The sequence below is a fragment of the Folsomia candida genome, unplaced genomic scaffold (assembly GCF_002217175.1).
Source record: "Folsomia candida strain VU population unplaced genomic scaffold, ASM221717v1 Fcan01_Sc022, whole genome shotgun sequence".
NCBI classification, from domain to species: domain Eukaryota; kingdom Metazoa; phylum Arthropoda; class Collembola; order Entomobryomorpha; family Isotomidae; genus Folsomia; species Folsomia candida.
In genome coordinates, this window is record NW_019091214.1 from 1,929,416 (window position 1) to 1,945,254 (window position 15,839).

Below are 15,839 nucleotides of genomic sequence, written 5' to 3' on the forward strand. Positions count from 1 at the left end.
TAACATTGTGCAAAATTTCATGCAAAAAACTCAAAAACTCAAATTTTTTTCAGGTACTCATATAACTTCAATCTTTTATTCACAAACTGAAAAAGAAAATCATAACAAAATTTTGAAATTAAAAAAAAACAATTTTATCTTTATTCCAACAAAGCTTTACACACTTTCTTTGTTCCGAAACACGTGACCCTTCAAACCCCTCCCCCTCCTACCTCGGCCCACTTCCGCTTTCATTTCCGCACATTTCCACCCACACAACCAAACATTCTTATTTATTATTATAGGAATACATCGAGTAAAAAAGTGAGGTCGGTCTGGCCGCTGGGATTTTAAATTGGAAATTTTTCTGCAGCATTTTGCTCACCGGGGGTGGCGGGGGTGGTTGGTAGGGTCAGATGGTAGGCAGATGGTCGAAAGACGATCTCAACATACCCCCACCATTTCCATTGTTATTATACTTATTATTCGCCATAGTTGTCGCCGTGGCGGTGGACATTTCCGGCGGCGTGGCTCCTCCCCCTCCTCCGCCCGTCGGCAGGGAGGGAAAGAGACTCGAACTGGTCGCCGTGGAGCGCCTGATGCGCTCAAAGTCTTCCATGTCGGAGGTCGGGAGGCGGAAAGAGAAGCCGGCGAAATATGCGTGGCGTAAGAGTTGGTCGCAAGTTTGTCGTTTGGCGGGATCCTTGTCGAGACAGCGGGTGAGGAAGTCGAGCTGGTCCTTAAACGTGGCGGCGCTGGAGGACGTCGGGGAGGAGGATTTGGGGAGCAGTTTGGCCTCCAAGGGTTCCCGAGTGTCCGGCATGGGGAGCGTGACGCCGGCGAAGAACTCGTTCGTGCGGAATATCTGCATGTGGCGGTGGATCAAGTCGCCAACGGTGCGGCGGATGACTGAAATTAGATGGAGAGAGATTAAAGGGGGAATAAATTGAGGGGGAAGTTAGTGGTGCTTACGATAGAGCTGGTCCACGTCGGATTTTCCAGGCCAGAGGGCCTCGCCTTTTATCAGCTCGGCGAATACGCACCCTGTAAGAAAGAGATCATTAAAGAGATGTCAACGTGTCAATTTCACATGACTCAAACTGTCACATTCATGACGATTCATGCAAATTCGAATACAATCTCATTCGCAAAAATCCTATTGTACTTTCATCCTGGAATTTTTTGCGATAAATTGCAAGATAGGTAATCTAATCTCAAATAGACCGAAATTTCATAACAAAGGTCACGTCAAGTGAGACCAAGTCCACCTCGTATCAAATTGCCTCAAACTACAGCATTCCTGCCGAATCATGTAAAATATTGTGCAATAAAATGTATGCACAAGCTTTGCATAATTCGACTGAATTCGCCACACCCAAAAAGAGAAGCCGTCCGCCACGTGTTTCATGCCTATTTTGTCTCCTCACTGACTCGTGCAAATACAAAATCCATTATTTTTTCGTGTACGAAACACTTCTTTCTAGTGAATCCATTAACAATTCATGAGTCTTGACGTGACGGAACGGAAATCCTGATAAAATCAACCGCTTCACAAAACCCACTCGAAAATCCGATGTCAGTCAGTCACTCGGCTTTCACTACACACGATTATATCGATTAATGGGATGGAGGGAAAAATTCCGATACTTACATATGTACGTACCCATCAACCATTTTGGCATAATAATCAATTTGCAAAAAACTTATTTGCACAATGAAAAATGAGAGAGTCACTCAAAGACAAAAAAGTTTACTGAATTGGCTAAAAGACGGGGGCGAAAAATGTTGCGTGACTTTATCTGAGGGATGATCGTGAGGACATGTCACGTGAAAAAAGAGATAACAAAATGACAGGGACAAATATAGCTGCAAATTTTGTAAACAAAAATAAGTATTCTTTTCGGAACCTCTTCCAATTAAAATAATTGTTTTTTTTAAATTTCATAACCTTTTTCGGGAAATTTGATATGAAAAATTCGTATGAAAATTTCCATGAAATTTTTGAATATGGAAAAGATGACAAACAAGTCTTAATTTTTGGAGGAGTAAAAAGTCATTAAGAAAATATTTGAAGTACAATTAAACAAATACTTAAGTAGGTGTCGGTCTTGACTGGGTTTAAATAGTTCATTAAATCTTGCATGCGTATTATTGCTGGGAAAAAAGTCGTCTGCTTTCACCTCTGCTAAAAATAATTGTATCCAAATGTGGCTATTTTTTAACTACGAATTTCACAAATTTTTAAAGGAGGTTTTTATACGAAAAATTCATAAAAATTTCAATAAAATGGGTGCAATACTTTATGCAAAAGATGACAAACAAGTCAAACCTTGTAATTCTTGTTGAGTAAAAAGTCAATAAGTAAAAATTTCTGTTTCGAATTAAATAATACAAGTCAATAGGTCCGTTTGTCGCGTCAAAAAAATAAAAACTTGTTTATTATGTCATTATGAAACTAATTTTATGTATGTGTTTTTCCAATTTTTTGCACTCATACTATGCAAAGAATTCATTAAATCCTCTTGGACGTACATTGTTCCTGGGAAGAAAGTCGTGTTTTCTTTTTTAATTTCACAAATTTTTACAGTGAATCCTGACATGACAAATTGTCAATTTTGAAAATTTGAATGGAATATATGCAATATTTTTATGGAAAAAATAATAAACAAGTCAAACATGTAATTTTTGGAGGTGTAAAAAGTCAATACGAAATTATTTTAAGTTTACAACTGGATAAATTCATTTTAATAGGTTTGGGTATTGTCAAATGGAAAAATGTGTAAAAAAAACTGAAAAGTAGTTTATCAAGTTATTACTTGAAACTGATTGTTATACATTTTTTATACATTTTTTGTACACTTTGTAATAACTTGACAAGCCACTTTTCATTTTTTTGCACACTTTGCAAATCCACAATAACCAAAACTATTAATCTATCTATCTACTAGTACTTGTTATCTTGAACATTTTCTCATTGGCTTTTTACTCCACCAAAAATTAAAATGTTTAAAGTGTTTGTCATTTTTTCCATAAAAATAGATATTGTACAAATTTCGTGGAAATCTCACACGAATTTTTCATATCATAAAAATTATAAAATGAAATTAAAAAAAACTTATCCAACTAATTTTTCCACGTGGGTATTTTTAACTTCTAGTTTCACAAATTTTAAAAAGAATTTTGACACAAAAATTTGATATGAAAATTTGCATGCAATGTCTGCAATATTTTTATATAAAACACAGAAACGGCTTATTCGCTGCCAATTGACAATTATGGTAAATTAGTTTTCGCATGTATTCCGTACAAAAAAAGAAGATAAATCATACACGTGCATTGTCTTTTATTGACAAAAAGTCTCTTTGTTTTCATCTCTGCTAAAAATAATTGTGTGCAAATTGGGTCTCCATCCATCCATCCACACATCCAACTTTCCCCACTTTCTCCACCACCACGACAACCATAATTTATCCAGAATTTGCTCTCCGTCAGCATTAAGAAGTAAGGTGACTCGTCCTTTTATCGACAAAATCATCACCATCCAACCCGCACTGACTTTCTCTCAATGCAAAATTGGGAAAAAGCTGCGGATCGATTATTTTTCGTTGACAAATTGACGACAAGAAGACAACGAAATTATCATCTGTCGACGATTTCACGACATGATAAAAGCTAAATGTCATGAGAGGAATAAATCGATGTGCGAAATAAATTGGCATGTTTTTTGCACTGCAAATAATAGGGTGGCAAAATTGCCAGGGAGCGATACACTCCTACGTATACTTACCACGATGAGGACGTTTTGCCAAATTGTGATCATAATGTCAAGAAAATTTAAATATGTATGAGAAACTTTGCCAGAAAATTGCCAGAAAAAAATTGGAATTTCATATCCACTTCTGTCCACGTATTATTTAATGAGATTGTAGACATATCTAATTACAGTAAATATCGATACGAAATAAATTGGCAAGTTTTTGCACTGCAAATACTAATCTAGTGAGCTATAAATATATGAAAATTAAAAATTTATGAGAAATTTATGCCAGAAAATTACATTTCATACCCAAATCTACCCCCATATTATTTAACGTGTATGCAGAATTTAATGGAGTGAATAAATCGATATTCTAGGAAATTTGTCAACTTTACTACTCATCGTCGGGTCGTGATCGCATGTTAATTTCACTTTGGCGTGGTGTATAGTGACGTTGATGGTGGTTTTGTCACGCGAATGGTGGCAAGGATTTCAAGTTTTTTTACCCACTTTTTGTTGGTGTCAAAGGTCACATTTTTCATGCTAGGTTGCCATTTTTCATGTGGATTATATGCATAAATATGGACTCACCGACAGCCCAGACGTCGACCGGAGTGCCGTACGAGGTGTCGCCAACGAGCAGTTCTGGGGCGCGGTACCACCGCGTGGCGACATAATCGGTATAATTCTCCCCAGGACTCATGAGACGGGCGAAACCAAAATCGCTGGAAAAAAAACATGGATAAAAATTAGTAACGCCATTTTTATTACCAACCGGTAACAATTTTACTACCGGACTTACCACAATTTGACAACGCCATCCTTCGTGAGAAGAATATTTTCCGGTTTGACGTCTCTGTGTATCGTATTTTTATGATGGACGTACGCCAAGGCTTGTAACGTTTGCCAAATAATTTTCTTAATGCCAGGTTCAGGAACGCCACGTGGGTATTTTTCCAGCTCGTTGAGCACGGTGTGGTCGCAGTATTCGAAAACGAGGTGCAGCCTCTTTTTCCGGCGAAAAACTTCGATCAGATTTATGAGGTTGGGGTGCTTCAGATTTTTTAGCATGCGGATTTCACGCATCGCAATTTTCCTGATGAGGGGATCCTCCTCGGATTCGACGAACTTCTTGATGGCGACTAAACTTCCGGTTTCGCGATTGCGACACTTGAACACCACCCCGTACGAGCCCTCCCCTATTGAATAAGACTTATTCATTAAATACGGCTAAAACGAGGCTCATTTACATGTTAAATTAATTAATCTTGAATAAATTAGTATTGGTTAACGTAAATTAATGATAAGTTAATGATTATTACCTATTTTTGCGAGGCGCTCGTACCGCTCCATCGTTTTGGAGGAGCCTCGGCTGAAAAGTGAAAATATGTAAAGTTTGATTCTTTAAAAGGTTGAAAAATTGGGGAAAGTTTTTGCAATTTTTTTCGTGAATTTGTTAATTTTAGGAAAAAATGGCGAACTTTCACATAAAATAATTTCTAATTCTTTTTAGTGATCTTTGTTTTGAAGATGAAATACTAAAATTTCTAAAAATCTAGAGTGGAAAATGTGTATAGATTTTTTCATTTCTTAGGAAAACTTTCACCTAAAAAGTCAAAAGTAACGGATTCCGCTAATTGTTCTTTTCAGTAGAATATCTCTGGAAAAGTTAAAATTTGAAAATTGGAAGCGTCAGAAATTTTCTCAGAAAAGTTATTTTTGAGAAATTCAATTTATTTAGAGAACTTTCACTTCCTAATAAAAAAAATACTTTTTAACGATACAATTTGCACTGGAGGATGATTATAGAAGAGGTGAAACTTGTGTATTGGCCGTGCGAATAAATATTTTACAAAATTATGTCATGTGTCAAGTACCTTCCCACGTTACCGTTACTATTTAGGAACGTAATATTGAAGCCGTTAAATTGATCCTCCGTTAATAAAATTTTCCGAATTGCGAATATATTTTAAAATGTAGGTAGGTTTTGAGGGATGTATAGAGTAAAAAGTAAAAAAAAAAAAAGAATCCTATACGATATCAATTCTACCACGTTACAGATGAAAGTTGAAGTAATTTTTTTCAAAATCTTTCTAACTATTGTCTCTATTTTATTCCCTCAATAATTCCACCCTCACATTTTTCAGCCAATTTCTAAATATTATATATGCACCTTAGCTAACTATTTTCTTAATTGCCAAAAAAATTGCTTTCTCTTTGCCACAAATTATCTCCCACTCGTCGCAGGTTAAAGTAGAATAGTGAAATTTCTACCTAGACAAATTTCCTTCCCGACTTTCTCCTTGAGTCGAAATTAGTCTCAAGGTGGACAAAAAGAAAGTAGTCCACCAAACCAACCACAACCTGCAGAACCGACTAATTCAGTAATAATATAATACGCTACGTTGCTTAATTCCTTCCCCTGCCACCAGAATAAGAAGACACCAGCCGAACCATCCAAAGGTCTGGCAATATTGCCAATGTTACCCGGTTTTCCCCCACCCGAAAGCTTTCTTAACCCGACTTTCACCACGTAAACTAACGCCAGCGGAACAACGCCTGACAAAGAAGGCGAAGAATCGAGTCAAGTTTGCGTGTTACCTTAGTTTACTTTTTGGATATAAAATAATAACGCTAGGACTGCTGGACTGGAATATTGGAATATCGGATCGATAAGCTGCCTGCTTCGTTGTTTGGTTGGTTCTTGGACTAACTGTACATTCCCAGCTAAAACTATTCAATCAATTTTTGCACAGTTTGAATTTATTATTCTGCAACTTGCGGTTCGTTTCGGGAATAAATGAAGGTCGCAAGTTTTGAATGGACTCCTGCATGTAGAACTACACGATAAATATCTGTCACGAAAAGCACGTCACAAAATATGAGCTATGTACAAAATGTGTACCTTTTGCCTAAAAATATGGTAAAAGGCGAGTAAAATTTCCTAAGCTAATAAAGCCCCCGATTATTTACTGAAGGGAATTGTATATGATGCCTTCCTTCCTTTTTTAATGGTATCTTTCTGCGGGGGAGGGTATAAAAATAACCAAAAAATGATGACGGTATGAATTTTCGGGAACTGAAAATCCCAGAGAAAGCGATTTTTTATATGTGTAGATTTTTATTCGAAGGGACGCTGTTCGCGTGTTTATTTTTTTGCGGGGGCAGCGGGGCTGGTCTCTTGTTTGGTGAGGCGTGCCCGCTATTATTATGTTTTGAGGGTGATCGTGGCGGTGGTTTTCCCCCCTTGACGAGGGCCCTCCAAGGTCTGTAGAATCTGTTAAATTGGATGTGAACCCTCCTCCGCCACCAATTCGCAGGGACGACTTCGCTTCGATAAGTGACTGCCAAGAGTTGGAGGTTATTTTCGTCTTGAACTACGACCCTAATCATGACCTCACTCGACCTACTGATGGGAAAGGAATTTTGTAGGGGCGATTTTAAAGAGATTTTTTTAGGATTTCTACTGGAATGAAATGTAATTGATTTTTTATATGGTGAAAGTCAAAAGAATTATTGTAATTGTATGATGGGGGTTTCGACTAGGTCAGGAATTTTGATATGAGAAAAACTTGAGATTTTTTAAAATTTTTTGGGAATTTTCGACTTTTCTAAGACTTTACAGCTTCGAGTTCAGAATAAAATTGAACATAAATGGCGAAAGTTAACTATTAGTGACTTTGTGCTTATCTAAAGCTAGTTGATTTTTTTGGGTGAAGGTTATATATATTTTAGACTAGGTTGGGAATTTTTGCACAAATTTGATACTCAACAGAGCCAAGGTTGAAACGGAATTGAATTTAAATTTTCAAAGTCAAACTTATTTTATCTCTAGTTGATTTATGGCTATATTTTATTACAGTTTTTGGAGGTTAATATTCAACTCGACTTATTTAGTTTATTTTACCTCAGAAAATAAAAGCAAATAAGGGGAAAGCAAGGGAAGGAATTTAATACAGTCATTTATTTATTTATGGACCCAGAAAATATGGGTAAATTGGATTTGTCGCGTTGCGAAATATGTGAGCAAATAAAGTTCCATATAATCCGATGGGAGGGATCTATTTAATCAGCAAATCCGCAATAAATTCAGCCATTTAAAGGCACCTTGCACAAAAGATGGGGTAAATTTTGACCCTAAATTTCCCTAACAAAAGGAATCCCACACTTTCTGCACGGACCTTTCCTTTCTCCTCATGGAGGAAAAGTATGGATTATTATTTTGCACAGTTTTCGAATTTAAAACGACATTTTGCGAAATAATAAAATATTTAAAGAGATACACATTTACAAACTTTCACCGAGACAAACTCGGGGAGAAAGTCGCATAATTTGGAAAAGGCGTGCATTCATAATAAGAATTATTATGCACATTATTTATTTAGCCTTGGGTTTGACACGGTTTATGTAAATTTCGGGATAAAATATTTAATTATTTGCGGTTTAGATTTAATGAGACGACATAACTTAAAATTGCAACGGCTCATTATGTAGATAACATTTGCGTGGAGTTTAATGCTCTTTGTCCACCAATAATTATTATCGCAAGTAATTAACCCTAATTTCTGGGGGTGAAGGATAGATATACATAATTAATTCTAGGTCAAATTAGGTGACCTCAGACGGTCAAAAAAATCCCGGATTTTTACGTGCAAAATGCAGATTTTTGCAAAATGTATATTTTTATCAAATGCATGATTTGCATAATTTTTATATGCAAATGAACCTACGTACCTTTGCAACGAGAAGAGCGTCTCCTCCTTAAAAATTCTCACGGATTGGTGTAATTCTAACCGGAGGATTTTAAAACTGATCCCACCCACGGTGGACATGGCGAAAAAAAAGTGTCAAACTTTTCATGAGGGCGATACTTTAAGAAATTCGGAAACTATATAAATTTCTGAATTTTTTTAACGTATCGTCCCACTTGACACTTGAGTTAGACTAACCTCATGCCGTACTTGAAATGAAATAAAGATAGAAATTCCTAGTAAAATATTGCCCACCTGACAATTTTGTTAGTCAGGAAAACTATGATCGATTGCTTTCACTCACGGGTACGTTTTACGTGGTCTGTCGCCTGAGTTATTAATCAGGTACAAAGTTTTACCTGCTGTATAGATTCGAGAACGATGGGACAATGAAATGAAAGGTATGTATGCCGCAGCAAATTATGTATGCATACGACTACGGCCAAAAATATTATTGTTTTCCCGACATAATTGCCCACGCGAGCGAGGATAGGTACATACATACATTCGCAAAATTTTGCCCATAATCACGACCAATTATGGGTTTTGTCGGATTCATGAATAATAACTGGTGGTCGGGGGAATGGGGAAATTTGGGGGGGATATTGAATTACGAATGGTAAGAAGAAGCATGATGAAGGAGTGGGTGCAGAGAAATTACATGCTTAATTGGATTTATTGACAACTTTCGCGAACTTCATTATGCAAATTATGCCGAGAGTGTAGACAGGAAATACGAGAGATGAAGATTAATTAGGGTCTCGGTCATATTGTAAATTTTTGGCAATTTTAGGGGAAAATAATTTTGTACAGTTTTCTCAATAACCTGGGGACGATTCTTTTTCTTGTATGATTTGAACGACGACATACAGTATGTAACTAAATTGTAGATGCAACGACATATTTTTTATTTCGATATGATCCAACAATTTCTAAAATTCCGAACTTCGGGAACAAATGTCAAAAGTATCAACGGACAATTTCCGCGTCGTCGATTTTTAATGTCACACACAGGTCAAAGGTCAGCATTTTTTTAAAGATTCAAAATGAGAGGCCAAAAATAAAACTCTGTGGATAATTTTTTTCGACTTTCCAATATTTTTATTGGATGCGGCAAAGCCTCACGAAAAAAATGAGCTATCGTATGACCGTGTACGATTTTTTTGACGCCCACAGGAATTTTTCGCCCAGGACAGTTTGGAGGTCTAAAATCGTGACCGTGGCGAAATTCAAACAATTGAAATATACAAAGGCATGTATTCGATGTCATATATGGTTTTGTATATTTCAATTGTTTGAATTTCGCCACGGTCACGATTTTAGACCTCCAAACTGTCCTGGGCGAAAAATTCCTGTGGGCGTCAAAAAAATCGTACACGGTCATACGATAGCTCATTTTTTTCGTGAGGCTTTGCCGCATCCAATAAAAATATTGGAAAGTCGAAAAAAATTATCCACAGAGTTTTATTTTTGGCCTCTCATTTTGAATCTTTAAAAAAATGCTGACCTTTGACCTGTGTGTGACATTAAAAATCGACGACGCGGAAATTGTCCGTTGATACCTTTGACATTTGTTCCCGAAGTTCGGAATTTTAGAAATTGTGGGATCATATCGAAATAAAAAATATGTCGTTGCATCTACAATTTAGTTACATACTGTATGTATGTAAGATTAACTATATTCGAATTTAAATACTTTTTAGGTTCATGGTCGGGTTATTACAATTAAATTTTGAATTGTAAGTTTTAAGTTTAAACAAATTTTAAATTTTAAAAATAAAAATAAAATTGACATGATTTTTAGTGGTCTGATAAAGTCTCACCTTTTCCCAGACTTATCTAGGAACAAGCCGATAAGGAAGTTGACAGGGGTCGAAATTGTGACTGACTGCACCTTTACTACTTTCACTGGAAGAAGGCTCACCAAATATTGGCTTGTTTTGCACTCAATTGTAAAGATGGAAAATTGTACATAGTATTTTTCATTAAGTTTTGGTAAAAAATGGTTACACGTTATTTTGGTGATTTTTTTTTATTTTTCACAATTTGTTCAATTTGAAAAGCCGAAAATTAGAGAACATTCTTTTGGTGTGAAAACTTTAATTTTGATCCTTTCATGAAAAATGGAACAATTTTGTATCTCCTTTTTATCAATTTGGTTGTAATTTTGGTATAAAATTGGAGAAAGTCGGTGTACTTCGATGTTGTCACCAGGTTTAATCAAATTTGAGACGGGTTTCTTCTCATGAGTGTAGATATTTAGCGACTGGTTGATTCAGTGTAAATGGAAATTATTCGCACGACGGGGAGAGAAATTGCATGCATGCCCATTCCATACTCATGTAAATGTACATGGAAAATGGTGTACCTGCACGATTGACGGTGCATCTATGTATATTAAGCTATGTATATGTACATACATATGTACATAATGGCGTCAATGTTACGACGGGGTGGTCATTATGGGAATAATAATGCATATAATAGTACCCACTTACTAACTGGCACTATGTACACTCGTATAATAAAATAAAGTGTATGATTACAACGCATGTAACCAGAGAGTGAAATTTTTTATGCTAAAATGATTATGTATTAGAGTTGAAAGTCTGTTAAAATTGACATTCATTCGACTTTCGAGAGGTCACAAATGTCGAAATTTGTGACCTTTCTCCTCGTTCACGTGGGGGTATCGCTGGTCAAAATAAACTATCCAGTTGAACACCTCTTTAAAAAAGTATAGCTTTTAGTCGTGGTTTTATTTTAATCTAAGAAAATCATGACCTTTGACCTGGAACTGTGACCTACATCACACTTTTTCTTATTATACCTGTCCCTAAATTAGCTAGGTTTCAAGTCTGTTTGTCCGACAGACGGACTGACATAACAGATCTTATAAAAGGGTTTTAAACCACTCTGACAGTGGTTTTACTGTGAGGACAGTGCTGCTGCTGCTAAATGCCACATGGACAAGGTTTTCCTGCATGTGAAAGGATTATTAGTGGAGAAAGTTAGTTTTTCTCCGTAATTCCCCATTGTATGCATACATAGCATATAGTTAGTTACATTTACAGCGGGGAAAAAGTTCACGTTAAGTTGGATAAAAATTACCTGTCCGATAAACTTTGTAAAATTTAGGGAATAAGGCGTTGAAAAGTTTGTCAATTTGGTAAGAAATGAATTTATTATTCAGGGAAATTTTTATGTATGTAAGCATATTTTTGGGAAATGTTATACGAGATGTTATAAGTAAGTAAATGTAGTTACTTAATTTAAGTTCAGGCACAAGAATTATTTTGCGAATCTCACAAATTGAGTGGACAGTGAAGTGGAAAAATAAAATACTTAATAAATAAGCTTGAAAGCTTTTTATTTTGCAAATTTTGCTAAATATGTATAAGACGGCATTACATGTATTTTGTTAGTTAAATTGGGAAACAGGAAGACAGGTACTTAAGTTTGTGGTTGTATTTTTGGCATGGATGACTTTCTCCACATTTTGGTGGTGAGTGAATGTAATTTGTGGTGTTGTGTTTTCCCGAGACTTTCTCCTGGCAACGTGCTCCCATCCATTTTATGGGAGATGGAAAGATTGTACGCTGTGACAGGATTTATTGTAGCTTTTGTTAGAGTAGGATTATTAGTATTTTACTGCCAACCATGGCCCAATTATATGTCAAGGAATGGAGTGGCTGATTTTTTGCATGTATATTTTGCATACATTTTTGCATACGTATTTATTTATGCATATAATTCCTCCTCCATGTTCACTCTAAAAACTTAAGTGTTCCCGTGTCGGGAGCGATTTATTTTACAAAATATGGTAAATTTCCGAAAGTATGTGAAATCTTCAGAAATTTATTCCAGAAACTTGAGTTTCCGACGCAATTTTTGTCCCCTAGGTCGATAAGGAATGAATCGTTACCAAGCCGGTAGTGATCATGATTTTTTTAGTGTCGGGTTTTTTACTGTCGATACATATTTTATTGCCGTTTGTTGTTTGTGTAGTAAAATTCGGAAAGAGAAGTAAATCGAGGTTTTCGTTAATAGCCGGAAAAGAAAGTGTAGCTTTCACTTTTTGTGCCAAATTTTTCCCTGTAAAATTGCACGTTACGATTTTACTTTCTCTTTTATCGCGAAACTGACTTCCTCTCAGTGAAAGCTGCTATTATTTCCTGGATAGATTTCGTATAATAAAATGCCCTGATTTACATCGTGCAACGACCTCGTCACTCATTGACTCGATAAGTTCCAAGAATGGAAAAGTATCCAAGATAAGAAAATGTGCGAAGTTTTGTAGAATGATAAGAATCTGAACGCAGCAAATATTGAGGGAAACGAATAAAAATAAAAATTGCAAGAGAATTGTAAGAGTTCGACAACAAACACGGTTTTTTCAGAACTTGCGTTAATATTAATTGACATAGATTTCGTTTGTGTATTGTACTCAATTTTGAATTATGAATGTAATTAAAAATATGATAAATTTTCTGATTTTGTGACAATGCATAATTCTCGGGAAATTATAATTTTTATACAAAATTCTAAAATTGCAGAATAATCAATTACATACGATCTCATAGCATACATAATTAATTGTAAGAGTTGGATAGGCAATTTAAAAAAACAGAATTTTGAGTTTTATCCACTCCTTACGTTTCCAAAAAACATAAGTAATAAATATGCCAAAAATTCTGTGAAACTGAAGCCCAGAAACTTTACAAATTTTACCATGTAAAAAAATCCATCTCCTTTTAGCAATCACTTCATTCATATTTTTATTACGAACAAATACGGAATTTTGAGCATTGTTGACACATGTGAGTAATAAATATGCCATAATTGAAACCACGAAACTGAATCCTACCATCACAAATCAGAAACTTTAGAAATTTGACCACACAAAAAAATCCATCCGAGGATGACACATCACCCAAAAATGTTCCCCTTGCTAACTTGCATCCAAGGTTTCTAGTCGCATTTACAAATACACACATAACTCTTCATCTTTTAACGACTCTTCAGCCCAAAATGTATGACGTCAGTGGGTCTTGTAAAAATGACACACGGTTTGACTTGTGCATAAGCCATGCAAAACTTGGCAGATAAAAATATTGGCAAAAGTTCAGATTTCCGAAGAGCTACATAGTCGGTCTGCAAATAATAAATGCATGAATTCCGCTTCGAAAATCGACACTGTTTTGCATGGAAAGAAAAGATGACGCAAAGTGGAATGGATTTAAGAACAACAACAAAACCACAACAACTTATACACCGTTTAAGAACACAATAGACTCTGTTTTTATTACGGTTTCGGCTCAATTTCTCAATTTCACAGGACCAATTAGCGACAATATTTAAGAAGATGAATGAAATACATGTGTACAGTCACGTTACGTATAATTTCAAAAAATTGCACGTTTTTACATATCCCTAGCAAGTTTTCTCCGGAAGGGAATTTTTGACATTGACGTGACTTTGACCTTAATTTACTTATTTATTTACATCGTGACCCAGATATGTAGATACGCGAGGCACGAATTATGTAAGTTCTTGGCTGGATTTGTATTTTATGGGTGGAAGGAACACGTAAGGTATTTATTTATGTAAGAGCAGTTAAATGTAGCAATTAAATAATACATAATTATTTTAGTAAGCGATTCTGTACAGATTGGATGACCTTGACCTACTGAACGTTAATGAGAAAAGGGGACCCTTGGATGTGAGTGTCCCCAAATTTGATATGGAGTCGGTATGCTCCCGACTTCTGGGGCTTGTATTGGACGTGGATCTTTAAAATTGGGGGTTAAATAATTATTAAATTGAACTTTAATTAATTCATTTGCGCTATGTTGTAGTTTAACTATGGCGCAAGTAGCCATGCTTAAATTACAACGTGGCGCAAGTTAGGAGCGAAAAATGCAGCCAAAATATTTACCGTTCCGTCTAAATTTTCTTTAAATCCGACATCCGCTCGGCCCGGTCTGTTTTGATTAAAATTAAAATCGTGGGGTAAATTTTTATTATGGGTAAATTTAGAGTTAAACTTACCCTTCCATGTACGCATTCAACCCTCCCGTGACCCCTGACCCACGTGTATCCATGAGGAACTGGTTCGTGATGAAACTTTTCCCAGAAGTGATGGCAGGTCCGGAAACCTAAAAAATTGGTCATAAAAGTACACCCAGAATTTAATTGAATCGCAAAATTGACCCTACTTTAACTCCAGTGAAGACGGCGGAAGCATGTTCGGCATGTTGGGACGTGTCACCCACGACATTTAAGGCAAACGGCGATCCGGGGATGTCACGACCAAAAAATTTGATATGAATTCGATACGGTCCTGGGAAAATTGGTGTATACGTCGCCGCAACTACGCCACCTTGTAAATGCTGGAATTGAAAGTCGGGACGGGATGGACCTATAAAAGTGTGCAAAAAATAATTAGCATAATTTTTGCAATATTTATCAAGGTAAAAATACCTTCCACGCCAAAAGTGATTCCCGACATGTCTTGACCGTTCGGATTGATATGAAAAGTGGCTGGAAGACCCGCCTGCGCCACGTTGAGACCATCGCCCCAGGCTTGGACGTAATTTGCGGACGCCATTGTGGCGAATTTTATGCTATTCGCAAAAAAAGCGACACCACTAAATTGAAAAAGAAGAAGGTAAAATGAGAAAAAAACTGGTCAGAATTTTGTGTGGAGGAGATGCTGTTGCAGAAGCTAAAAAACAACTGTTTGAGATATGGATGAGATTTTTGCATCTATTTTTAAGAGGACCTTGTTTTAGATGTGATGTGATCGTGGTGGGGGCCGGGCAGGAGGCATGTCATTTATTTTGGAGGGGTCAACCTTAATTTTGAGGTCAAAAATGGTCAATTTTTTAGACAAAAATTAGCCCCATCCTTTACGCATGTCCCCTTAAATTGACTCGACGGGGGGGATGCTGCTATACGTTCCGAACCGTGTGTGTTATCTTCTTGGCTGCTGGCTTTGCTGGGGGCAGAAATATTGTGGATTGGATGATGCGGGTGTGCGCATATTTTTGTATTATTGCGTAATACGTGCTCGTGATTATGGATGGAGATCAACATGAGGAGCGTAAACTTGAGTGGGTGTACGAGAGAGAGGGAGCTTCCGAACGTGACTTGTAAGCAGTAAGCATAGATAAGTATGTAAGTGAAGGAGGGGAAACTTGCCAAAAATGCAGACTAAATCTTTTACTCATTTCCGTATTTTTTTGGGATAAAGATTTCCATTATTTTGTGATTATGTATCAAACGAACCTGATGAAATGGAACATGATAACATCTTACTTACTGAATCATATCAAAAATATGAAAAAATT

General features: G+C 36.3%; 2 protein-coding genes across 4 annotated transcripts; both read right to left on the reverse strand.

Annotated features, from left to right (window-relative positions):
* Positions 1–50: 50 nt before the first annotated feature.
* Positions 51–10,751, reverse strand: LOC110858759 (cyclin-dependent kinase-like 4). 3 transcript variants are annotated; one of them, XM_035858881.1, is made up of 6 exons: positions 10,311–10,751; positions 5,059–5,108; positions 4,539–4,935; positions 4,328–4,461; positions 952–1,023; positions 51–888 (listed from the first exon to the last, which is right to left on the reverse strand). In XM_035858881.1, exons 2-6 carry the CDS (start codon positions 5,087–5,089, stop codon positions 392–394), a joined length of 1,131 nt encoding a protein of 376 aa, XP_035714774.1. In that variant the 5' UTR covers positions 5,090–5,108; positions 10,311–10,751; the 3' UTR covers positions 51–391. The 3 variants fall into 3 exon arrangements, with proteins under 3 accessions (XP_035714774.1, XP_021963315.1, XP_035714775.1); XM_022107623.2 differs by lacking the exon at positions 10,311–10,751 and adding an exon at positions 6,011–7,600; XM_035858882.1 differs by lacking the exon at positions 10,311–10,751 and adding an exon at positions 5,614–5,994.
* Positions 10,752–13,759: 3,008 nt separating this feature from the next.
* Positions 13,760–15,239, reverse strand: LOC110858741 (filamin-A). The gene is made up of 5 exons (XM_022107601.2): positions 14,971–15,239; positions 14,706–14,908; positions 14,539–14,645; positions 14,426–14,471; positions 13,760–14,278 (listed from the first exon to the last, which is right to left on the reverse strand). Exons 1-5 carry the CDS (start codon positions 15,095–15,097, stop codon positions 14,174–14,176), a joined length of 588 nt encoding a protein of 195 aa, XP_021963293.1. The 5' UTR covers positions 15,098–15,239; the 3' UTR covers positions 13,760–14,173.
* Positions 15,240–15,839: the final 600 nt, after the last annotated feature.